This window comes from Rhyacophila brunnea, unplaced genomic scaffold, assembly GCF_057557595.1.
Source record: "Rhyacophila brunnea isolate RB1 unplaced genomic scaffold, BYU_Rbru_1.0 scaffold_23, whole genome shotgun sequence".
Taxonomy (NCBI): Eukaryota; Metazoa; Arthropoda; class Insecta; order Trichoptera; family Rhyacophilidae; genus Rhyacophila; species Rhyacophila brunnea.
This window is the reverse complement of record NW_028232893.1, coordinates 21735092-21747704: the sequence shown is the minus strand read 5'-3', so window position 1 is coordinate 21747704 and position 12613 is coordinate 21735092. Positions and strand designations below refer to the sequence as shown.

General features: G+C 37.7%; 1 protein-coding gene across 1 annotated transcript in view; it reads left to right on the top strand.

The window, feature by feature from the left end:
- The window catches only part of LOC147069713 (uncharacterized), a 39798-nt gene that overhangs the window by 6910 nt on the left and 20275 nt on the right, over window positions 1-12613 (top strand). The window contains exons 5-9 of the mRNA XM_085950668.1: window positions 2095-2247; window positions 2809-3044; window positions 6790-6975; window positions 11676-11783; window positions 11992-12157. Coding sequence (XP_085806794.1) covers window positions 2095-2247; window positions 2809-3044; window positions 6790-6975; window positions 11676-11783; window positions 11992-12157 — 849 coding nt within the window. The remainder of the gene's footprint in view (window positions 1-2094; window positions 2248-2808; window positions 3045-6789; window positions 6976-11675; window positions 11784-11991; window positions 12158-12613) is intronic.

The window sequence follows — 12613 nt, the reverse complement described above, 5'->3', positions numbered from 1 at the left end:
GGCCTAATATCATTATCCCGTAAGTGACTTTTTACAAATTGTGCAGGAAGCTAAAATAAGTAAATATTTAATATTCCGTATCTGACTGTTAATAGTTCACACATGTTGTATCTAGTATGTAGCATGCCAATAAACCGTAACGTAAAAAGTGGTAAAGCAAAGCACATAACGCCTAATATAATGATAACATCCAATAAAATGTGACATATTTATAAAGATAAACATCCAAATTTGTTATTTTACTTACTGTTTTAGCTTTTAAATAATTCAAAGGTAGCTGAATTCAACACGCTTGACAGCTTAGAGGCAAGATATGGGCTATTACAGGTTTATTTCTACGATGTTCAGATATGGGAAATTACTAAAATGGCTGTATTATTTTTGTTAAAATAACTACAGATATGGGATTGCTATATAATGATAATTTTGCAGTCGATGGCAAGTATTTTTGTTGTTTTTAGTACATCAAAAAGTCATTTTCGTCATATAGGTCAGATACGGGGTATTGACATTAGACCATCGAAATGTTACATTCTCAAATCTTGTGAATTATTGTTCATTGAATGAAAAAAATAGTTTATTAAATTATTAGCAAGTACAAGTATACCACAGCGTCCTGACACCGGTTAGTAGTTAGGTTAATAGATACTTTGATTTAAAAAAAACACAAAAGACGACTCAAAAATTAACGCAATTTGTGAAGTACTTTAAGATGTAAAAACTACTAAATGAGGACACCGTGATGCATCACAGGTAAACCCTCAAGAGTTGAGGAGTTAGTTCCTGTCCAAATGTACACATTTCTAGGCTTCGCAACATAGGTACATTTAATTTGGGATATTTAGCTTGATGGGTTTAGGAGTGTTTATGTTATTATTTGGTATTTTTTTTTTTTTTAATAATAACCATACCCTTGCTTTTTCGTACAAGGTGGTTGGGTGGGTTAGTTGCATTGATGTGGGGCTAATTAGGTGCCTCCATTTATATCTTTAATTTTCTTTATGGCCAGGATTAAATATTTTGTGTAGTGTTCTTGTGTTGTTCTATTGCTTAGTGCTTCGTGAGGCTTTTGGAGGTCAATTTCGTGATTATGTTGTCTACATCGAGTCCTGAGAGTCCATCGCTCCCTTTCTAGTATGGGGCAGTCATTGATGACATGCCACACAGTTTGAGATGTGTTGCCGTCACATGGACAACAGTCGTCATCCCTCAATTTAAATCTTTTTAGATAAGCTCGCACCGATCCGTGGCCTGTTAGTATCTGTGTGAGTTCGTGTGATATTTTTAAGTTCCTGGCAAGAGTGATGGCACAGTTTATGTTTGGAATAAATTTGTGCGTTATTGATCCTGTGGCGGATGTTGTGTATCTGTGGTTCCATAGCTCTATGGTATCTTCGTTTAGTTTTTGTTTTGCGTAACTCAGAGGGAAGTGTGTATAGGTTAAAGGTCTTTTGTCTGTTGTGGCTTGTTTAGCGTATTTGTCAGCTTCCTCGTTTTCGGCTATCCCTGTGTGACTTCTTATCCAGAAGAATCTGGGGTTTGTTCCTATCATTCGAAGCTGTGTTGACAGTGTTAAAATGTCTCTTACAAGTGGGTGTGTCGATGATGGGTTTTGGAGAGCTACCAGACTGGATTGGCTATCTGAGAATATGTTTACATAGTCGTGTCTGTGGAACTTTAATCTTTTGAGTGTCCACTCGAGAGATTCTCTGATAGCAAATATTTCTGCTTGGAAAACAGTGCAGTAGCTTTCGAGCTTAAATTTTCGGGGTGTTATTAATGTTCCATTTTCGTAGGCTACAAAAGCTGCCCCTACTTTGTTATCGATTAGACTGCCATCTGTGTAGATCTCCAATCCTGTGATGTGGTATTTTGTTTTAGTGTCTTCGTCAACTGTTCCTATGTGTTCTATATTTTCTAGATGTCTGTTACCAGGATGTGGAAGTTGTGTGTAGTGTATTTTGTTTTCGTATGTTCTGTCTGTAGGTAAGTGTCGGGGAAGTATGTGGCTTGTTTTAACTTGGTATATTCCTGTAAGTTCTTGTATTTTTTTTTTTATTATTTCAATAATTCAATATGAACAAATATTTTCAGGTCAGGGGTGGAGGAGAACAAGGAGCTAACCACAAGACATCTTGGCGAGACCAACTGGACTTGTATTTGGAAGCAGCTGCTAATCTTCTTGAAGAACTCTTCTCAGATTCATTGGAATCTGTGCCCAATTTCACCGGTATCGAAGAAAATGCGGTAAGGATTATGAGAAGGCTTGTTCATTTAAGAAAAAAATCTCTTTCAAACTAGGTAACTTTGGTTATATTTAAACTTTTTTTACTCCCACAGGGCCGATTTATTGGCCCTACCTACTTGTGCGAAAACTCTCACGAGCCTATTTATCGGCCCAGTTTTTGCAATTTTTTTTACCGTCTGTGTCTTGTTTAAATAAAAATATACACTCAACTTCCTTATTAAGTGTGACTAAGGTATTTTATAACAATTTCTGAATGCCTATTATTTTAAAATAATTTCATCACACCTCATTTTATGGGGGGGTATAAGATGTATTGTACATACAATAAAACAAAAAAGCATTTTTAAATATTTTCTGTAAATTTTGCAATGCATGATGCAATGGCAGTCATGAGCAGTCCAGCCGCTGCTTGCTTTCTGAACATCTCCGATAAAACGTTTGTGTAGACAAGTTAATTACAAACCTATGGTTCTGTAGTGGTTTTACTTGCTCCTGTAGAATGGGACTATACTGATGTTGACAAATTGCGATCTTACGTTTCACTACTTTTCAATTTTCAGGATGAAAAATCTGCGGAAGCATCGTCAGCTCATGTACGAGGTAGCCAGGGTCCTTTGAGGAAACTTCTGCGGGATATCTGCATTGTCCGAGACACGTATGATGACATTGATGATGATGCAAACGTAGACAAAGACAGTCAACAGGACAAAGAGATGCAATGCAAAGCGTTTTCGAAAGCCGCCACTCTCGCATGCAGACTTGAAAATCTGATGGTGTTTATCCAAGCAATGCTTGTGTAAGTATATATTGGATCACGTCTTGCACTTGTTGATCAGTTAAAGTTTTAGCAAAACTGATGTACATAATCAATCGACTTTAAAGCTTTGTCCTTTTTTATGGGCATGGATGCTGTAGATAAAAATGGTAGGCAATTTTTTCCGCAAGTATATCAAAGTATAATATGCAACAATCTTTTTAAGTAAATGTATATATAATAAAAAACAAAATATAATTTTACGGTAATAAAACAATAATTACTCTCTGGACAATTTTGATATTTAGTACATATAAAACCTCGTTAATAAGAACAAAAATAATGCGAAATTCACCGTAAATCAGCGGTTTCCAACCTGGGAGGCGCGATCTATTGCCAAGGGAGGCGCCAAAATTTTTTAATAAATTAATTTTTATACCATAATATCTACAAATAAATAAAACTTCATATCTTAACGTAACAGTGAAAATTCAGTGCATGAATGTTTATTTTAATATATAATACATATATTTAAATCCTATTAAAAAATATTTGGAGCGGAGAAATTTAAAAATGGCGCTTTTGCAAACGCTCTGTTTCGGTAATGCACCAAACGACCGCTGGTTGCATGAAAACAATAACCTCAAATTTAAAGGTCACTCGTAGCTAAAGTGTCAACTGAAGCGTGTAGGCAGGGTGTGATATTGTTTTTTTTAATTGTTTTTGACGTGATTTCTTTAATATAATATAATAATAAAATATTTTTTAGTGGAATGGATACATTTTTGAGTGGTTGTAAGAGAAAAGATGCTGATACTAGTGGGAATAAAACCGAAATAGAACAAGGAAGTAAAGCTCCCAAGAAAAGACAATACAGTTCATCCTATTTATCATTAGGATTCACTAGTGTTAGTATAGATGGCTTGGAAAAACCAATGTGTTTGTTGTGTTCGAAAGTTTTGGCTTCAGATACTCGTAGTATGAGACCAGTCAAATTAAAACGGCACCATGAAACTCTACATTCTGAATATGTTGATAAGCCCATAGAATTTTTTCAAAGAAAATTGGATGAGCTTAATAACCAAAAGCAAACGTTCAAAAAAATATTTTCTGTAACACCAAATGCATTATTATTGGCTTCGTACCATGTCTCTTACCGAATCGCAAAATGTAAGAAACCACATACAATAGGAGAAACTCTAATTTTACCAGCAGCTATTGATATGGTTCGAATAATGTTCGGTGAATCATATGCAAAACAGTTGCGACAAATTCCGCTTGCTGATAATACAGTCGGAAGAAGAATCAATAATATATCTGAAGATATTTGCGATCAATTAGTTTCTCGGCTGCGTACTTCGAAATTCGCCATACAAGTAGATGAGGCGACTGATATAGCTAAAGATGCCCATTTAATTGCATATGTTCGATATGTTGGGGAAAATAATATATTAGAAGATATATTATTTTGCAAACCCATTCCTGGAAGGACCACATCCATTGAAATTTTTAACATAATGGACAGTTTTTTTGAAGAAAACGACATAACGTGGAATAATTGCATTGGACTGTGTACTGACGGTGCTCACTCAATGTCCGGATACAAAGCAGGTCTTCAAGCATTAGTTAAAAAGAAAGCACCACATGCTATCTGGACGCACTGTATGCTTCATAGAGCAGCTCTAGTGTCAAAAAATATGAGCGAGGAACTTAACAACATTTTTACAAAAATTACAAAAATTATAAACTACATTAAGAATAGTCCGTTGAGATCTAGGCTGTTTGCAAAGTTGTGTGTAGATATGGAAGCGAATTATACCTCACTTCTGTATTATTGTGAAGTTCGCTGGCTATCTCGTGCAAAAGTGATTCAAAGGGTATTTGAACTCAAAGAAGAAATAGCAACCTTTCTCGAAGGAAATCACCATGAAGAGGCACATTTGTGGACGAACGATAATTTCCTTGTTAAACTTGCCTATTTGGTTGAAATTTTTGGAAAATTGAGCAGTTTGAATAAATCAATGCAGGGATCACAAATGCATCCACTTGTTCAAAAATACAAAGTAAAAGCTTTCATTAAAAAGTTGAATTTATGGAAGTCAAATTTACAAATGAATGAGTTGGACATGTTTTCACTGCTAAAAGATATCTGGGCCACAGCCAATATTGAAACAAGCAAGAATCTTTTTATTGAACACTTGGATGGTTTAGTGCTGCATTTTTCAAATTATTTTAAAGACCTTGCTTTCTCAAAGTTTTTGTGGGTACAGAATCCATTTATCGACAATGAAGATGACGAATTTGAGCTGACAACCATTGAAAAGGAAAAGCTGATGGAATTATCATGCGATAGCCTACTAAAACAAAAGTTTCAAAATGAAACCTTTATTCAATTTTGGATGAATCTTAGCGGAGAGTATAAATATTTGTATTACAAAGCAATGCAAGTGCTTCTACCGTTCGTAACGTCGTATTTATGCGAAACGGGCTTTTCGGCACTGGCTGCAATGAAAACCAAATATCAAGCTAGGTTAGTAATCGAAAAAGAGCTACGAGTGGCACTCTCCACATTGCCCCCAAGGTTTGATAAACTTTGTGCCAATAAACAACAACAACCCTCGCATAAAATTCTTATGCGATAGATGTAGTTGGTTTAAATGTTTAAAAATATTTTTTTATAAAAAATAAATCTACACGTATGTGTATATTATAGTCAAACCTTGTTATTATTCTGTTAATTGTAGTTTTCAGTTTTTTTATAATAAAGTTTTTATTATTTAAAACGTTTCTATATTATTTAATCTATTAAAACAATAAAAGGTAAGGGAGGCGCGGAAAAAAAAAATTTCTTCGGGGAGGCGTAGTAGCATAAAGGTTGGAAACCGCTGCCGTAAATCGAAATTTTCATGAAAAAAAAGTCCTTTGAACATTATTTCGAATTTTGTAATACCTATGTACTACTTGGTAACTTTCGGAAATTTGGTGGGCACATCTATGTTCTTAAATGAAATTAATGAAAATCATAATAAAAAATCTTTATTTGTAGTATTTACCCCCTTCCGGCCCCCCCTATACATTTCATATGTTCTATGTTCATTAATTCGAATTTTTTTCAGATTTTCAGTCCTATAGAATTCGTATTAACGAGGTTTTACTGTAATTAATTTTTCTCCTCCTCTATCTCTAAAACGTGCATAGAACATGGTTACAACATGGTTAGCCAGCTCACATATTTAAATTCGTCTCAACTGCCACACGTCGCATATGTCATTATGACTATGTTGGTATTCACAAAACACATGTTATCTAATGGACCTCTGCGCACACACTACGAGTCGGCCATTTCTAATTCAAACTTCAATCAGCAAATTCGCCAGTTGCTGTATCTCCTACTTATCCGCGTTCAAAATGGCAGACGAGCGCACCACTATTTACTTCATTCAAGAATTTGAAAAATAGTGTATTGATTATATGAGGAGTGACCACTCTGAAAGATTTCTGCAGTACCAATATATAATAATCGCTGTTTCGGCGTTTGATGGCATTTTTGTGCAATGACGTTTAATTTTTGTTGACGACTTTGACGTTTCAAGAGGTTACTCACGTCACTGTCTATGTGTCTACCCCTTTTAATTTGTCCGCTCTCTGTCTCCCTCTCTCTCATAGAGCTACCATTATTAATATATGCGTTCTCTCTCACACATATTTACATGTGTTTTCTCTCGTGCGTTACAGACAGACAGATATACAAATAAAAATATAATGTAATTGTTGTTTACCTTCCTAGGGAACCGTATCCGGTTGCGAAAAAATTCCGAGTGTCCAGCATTCTGGAATTACTACTGAAGTGTCTGTCGGTGCCGTGCCTTGCCGGTAATGCCCAACATGCATCGCTGGATTCAATTATATCGAGGTCGAGAGCACCAGGTTGTCAGAAAGCCGCTTTGGACACTCTTAGAGCAATGATAGTTTGGTAAGATGCATTTATTATTGTGAATTTTTAGAATTGCTATAGAAAGACTACCAATGTGGGCAATACAAACATGACCTTCCAAACCAACCCGTCCCGCACCACACTCAGTCTTAATCAAGCATATCACGAGGCTCTACGTTTTGGATGTCAAGCATCAGCAGTTGTTTATGCCTGGGAATGTCTCAAGAGCAGATATCCAAGACTGAGATCACCACGCTCTCAAGTGAGCTTTGACTGAGTTTACTGAAAGACGCAATTTAATAAAAAGTGCCATTTAACAGAAAGAAATGAATTTAATAATCTATAAGATACAAATAACAAAGCTAAAATAGTATGTCCGCAATAAGACACCGCAAATTTGGCAATGCAACTTGGGCAATAGCTTGTGCGTTATATTATAAACATACCACATAAGCGTGAAGTTCGATAGTTTTGCAGAAAATATGACATAGTTAGAGCGAAGCCGAGCCAGAGAAAACGATACAACATGCAACCATATGACAATAATTAAATTTACCCTATGTAATTCGTGCGCAGTAGACGAAATCGTATTCTGCACAATTTCAAGGTTAAGTTGTTCTATCAGGGATAATAGGAAGATGCTTGGTAGTCCCCATGTATATCTGTTCTGAAGGTTGCTGATGTGTGCGTGACATGGAGTGTTTCGGGACGTGATAAATAACACACAGAGATGGTATTTTCATGGTTTTATATTGATTATAAATTTAGAATATACACTGCACTATGGAATGACTGTCACGTGTATATTGGTTGAGTTGGAATATTTACATTATCATTTGATTAGGTGAGACGCGGAACAAGGACGCGTTGTCGACTACAATATTGAAAGGCCAAAATGCAACTGTTCTTGGACGGTCGAGATGCAACCGTTTCCTTTTCCGTTTTTGCGTAGTTGTCTCATCATCATCATCATCATCAGCCTGAATCTATCCACTGCTGGATGAAGGCCTCTTCAAGTTGCTTCCACTTCTCTCGGTCCTGTGCATTGCGTTGCCACGTACTTCCGCAGAACTTTATCATTTCATCGATCCAGCGGCCTCTAGGTCTACCTTGTGGACGTTTTGTACTTCTTGGATACCACTGGATGACTAGATTTGTCCAACGATTGTCTCTTCTTCGAGCTATGTGTCCAGCCCATCTCCATTTAAGGCTTTTAATAAACTTTATTACATCGCAAACCCTTGTCTGCTTCCTTATCCACTCATTCCTCTTTTTGTCCTTTCGCGTTATGCCCAGCATGCACCTCTCCATACCACGTTGTGCTACTCTAAGTTTCTGGATCTCTCTTTTACTTAGGGCCCATGTTTCACACGCATATGTCATCACGGGAAGCACACACTGGTTGAACACTTTGCGCTTTAGGCACAGTGGAAGGTCACTTTTGAAGACATTATTCAGGCGGCCAAAAGCACTCCAGCCTAGCTTTACTCTGCGAACAATTTCATCAAATATACATCCATCTATAGATACTTGTTGTCCCAGATAGATGTAGCTTTTCACCTGTTCGAGCTGAGTGCCATTGATGAGGATCTCTTTTTGGCCTGCAAAGCAGTTGAACATGACTTTCGTCTTTGTTACATTTATTTTCAAACCTACTTTGTTGCTTACTTCAGCGAGTTCCTGCATTCTGCTTTGGAGGTCTTCTGAGTCTTGCGAGAAAATTACTATGTCATCGGCAAAGCGCAGATGACTCAGGTATTCTCCATTTATGGGGATCCCTTTGTCATTCCAGTCAAGTTGCCTGAATAAGTCTTCAAGGGTAGCTGTAAATAGTTTAGGTGAGATTGTATCACCTTGTCGGACTCCTTTGCTGATAGGAAATCTGCGCGATGGTTTATGGAGATTTACAGATGCTGTTGCGCTACTGTATATATTATTGAAAATATTTATATAGCGTCCAGGGATTCCTTGTTTTCTGAGTGCGTCGAGTATTGAACATTTCTTTATCGAATCAAACGCCTTCTCATAGTCTATAAAACCCATGCATAGTGGCAGTTTGTATTCCTGGTACCGCTCTATGATTTCTCTGACGACTTGGATATGGTCCATAGTGCTGTATCCTCCTCTAAATCCGGCTTGTTCTCTCGGTTGGTTCTCGTCTAGTACATTTTGCAGACGGTTTGAGAGAATTTTTGTGAACGTCTTGTAGAGAATAGGGAGTAGACTTATTGGACGATAATTTGCTAGGTCTTCTCTGTCACCTTTTTTGTGAAGAATGACAATGCTGGCATTTTTCCATACCTCTGGGACATCCTCTTTGCATATGCAGGCTGTGAACAATTGTGCAAGTACTTCATTTGCATCCTTTCCTGCTTTTTTGAGGATATCTATCGTTAAACCGTCTTCCCCGGGGGCTTTCCCACTTTTCATGTAATTTAAAGCATGGGTTACTTCCCAGGATGTAATTTCGGGAGTATGGTCTTCCGAATTTCCATTTCTCTGAAGATCTAAGTCTATAGTCGTATTGTCAGTGTCATCACTGTAGAGATCGCTGTAGAACTCTTCAACTCGGCTTAACAAGTGTTCCCAATTTCTGACGATAGAACCATCTTTTGCTTTTAGTGCTGTGATTTGACGTTTTCCTATCGACAAGCATTGCTTGTTTTTGTTTAGACTTCTGCCTGCTTTCACAATTGCTTGTATGAGGTTTACATTGAATTTACGAAGGTCTTCTCTAATCTTCCTTCGGAGGGTTTTGCAAAGTGATGAAAACTCCATATCGTTTTGTGCCTGTCTATCGCTCTTGGTTTTCCTTCTCTGCTCCATAAGATTCAATGTTGCCTTCGAAAGCTTGGTGGAAAGTGTAACTTCTGAGTTTTTTACGCCTATTTTTTCTGCACATTGTAGAATAATATTCGTTATATCCTCCGCGTTGGATAGGGAAACGGTTTCGTTCTCATCTAAGAAAGCCGATAGTGCATTTTTGAGTTCATTTTGGAATTCAGTATTGTTCTGCAGGTATACGCGAGCATTTGACTTCTTCTGCAGTTTGGATCTTTCTGATTTGACGTTCAATCTTATCTTACATCTCACCATCCGGTGATCACTGCCGGTGTTAAACTGATTGATCACTTTACAGTTTAAAAATGTATATTTTCTGTCAGTGAGGATGTAATCGATTTCGCTGGTCCTTCCTGTCGGGCTTCTCCACGTCCATTTACGTGTAGGTTTATGTTGAAAAAAGGAATTCATGATGTGAAGATTGTTGGTTTCAGCAAACTCCACAAGCATGTCCCCTCTACCATCCCTTGAGCCATGTCCGAAATGTCCGACCGCTACGTCATCTCTTTGGTATGATCCAATACGTGCATTGAAATCTCCCATTATGATGTTGAAGTGGCATTTACTTTTATTTTTCAAGGATGTTATTTCCTCGTAAAACTCTTCCACTTTTTCATCAGGATAACTCTGTGTCGGAGCATATACTTGCAAAATCTGAATGCGGTACCTAGCATTGATTTTAAGTATCACGCTTGCGACCCTGTCAGAAATGCAGTTGAACTCGACTATGCGGTCCCTCCAGGCTTTGTTGACAACAAATCCAACACCGCTCGTGCGTCCTTCATCGGTTCCTTTGGAGTACAGCACATGTCCGCTTTGTAACATCCCAGTGGATATTCCGGAGCTCTTCTTGAAACTCTACAAGTTTGGCATCGCTGGACAATGTTCTTGCGTTATATGTAGCAATGGTCATCTGTTGGCAGCCTTTTCCGGGTCTCCGGGGATTTTTAGCACCCTCTGCCTTCCTTCGCTGATCGCTGCCGTGATCAGTATCAGGTTGGCCTCCGGAGAATGAGGGCCGGGTTCTAGAAGTTTTTGTTTTCATATGAAGGTTTTGGACATAACACACCACGCTGTCCAGACGGGTTGGTGTGTGGTTTTTCTGTCTGGGTGATCCTTCCCGTAGCCAAAGGTCTCTCGTTTTAAGGCGCCAGAGTTTCGCCTTGCACCCTTCTCTATTAGCTACAGATAGTATGTTGCGTTATACAGCACATTATCTGCATTGCCCGGGGGACGCCACGCGGAGGCTAGAGATAGGATTTGCTGACTTTCTTGGACAGTGGCGTCTCAACATTTTTTAGAAGTATACCTATTGGCATCGGTATACATCATTGAGGCCATAGTCAGCCTTTGCCTGTGTCTGACCATAGGCAACAACATGACAGTTTGTAGATTTGTATACAAAACCTCTATACGTAGTTCCACTGTTCATCGAATCCATTGAATACTTCTCTGGATGTTACGCAAATTGAAAAAATCAAATGTCGTACACAGGGTTGAACATGCTCCCATAGCTTCAGATATGCACAAGAGAGGACATTGCATATACGGAGAGATTCACAAGCTCATTCAAAAACTGCACATTACAAAACAATTATGGTGCGTTGTTGACCACAAATAACGTTTAATAATACGGACTGGAATGTCTCCTTTAGAGTTTCGATTGATTCTAGTTCACATACAATTAAATGATTTAAATTTTACTCGTAATTGAGTCGTCTTGGCGGAGAATCAAACCATATCTCTACACCCTGGGTATATATAGTATATATATTACTATTACCAGCCAGAATAATATATTAATTAGGACATACTGTTTCTCCAACGACTCCATTGGCCACTGGTGTTTGCAGGATTTTAAAGTTATTGTTGTATTAAATATCATCTTTTTTATACAGTCTCGGTGGTGACATTTTGCCGTACGCACCATTGCTTTTGCGAATGTCTCTTCAAACATTGCAATGGACGAAAGGCGACCACCAATCCGAGGGCGTTAAACCATTCAAGTGAGTATCTTATTTTACCTTATGTAATTTGAATTATTAGCGAATTCTAATTTTAAATTAAACATAATTCGTAATTTGTCATACTTCAAAATTTAGAATGGATAGTTGCATAGGAATAATGTATGTAGAATTTACAATAGCGCATTTCTTGCTCACCGGTGTCTTTATATTTGTTCAATTCTCAACATCTCAACTGTTTCTAACGCAGATCTCTCCGAAAAGCGGCGTATTCCGTTGTGATGTGTCTATTGGAGTCGGTGCACACTCTTCAGCTTCCCGCCCAGGATATCGGATCCAGTGAGGGCTGTGAAGACCGGCTGCTTGCTAATATATTGGATGATATCGTTAGGAAAAGGACGGCGATGCAACTAACTGTAAGTACAGACAGCTTCCATAACGTGATGTTTCGAAAGTCTCTTAACCTTTTTATCGCGACATAATTTCGCTCATGTACTTGTTCGGACGCGCTGCGATTTTTACGATTCATAAATCATACCGAAACGTCATTAAAAATGTACCTAAAAATCCACTGAGTGGCTCTAGCTATAATAAAACATTCCTTTTAATTTTACAGCATGTGAAAATAAACAAAAAGATCGTAAATTAAGCAACAGAGCTTTAAGAAATTCTGTCATACATAATAAAGCACGCTTGGAGTACATACCGCAGAGTGAAGTGGCCTCTATGATACCGGATAAGTGGTAGACACTTGCGCCGATGATTAATGTTCACACGTTTTTTAACACCAACACAGAACGCACACAATCGTTATTGTTATATTATTTCCTTACAACTTGGTCTCATATTTCAGTCACACCTAATTAATGTTT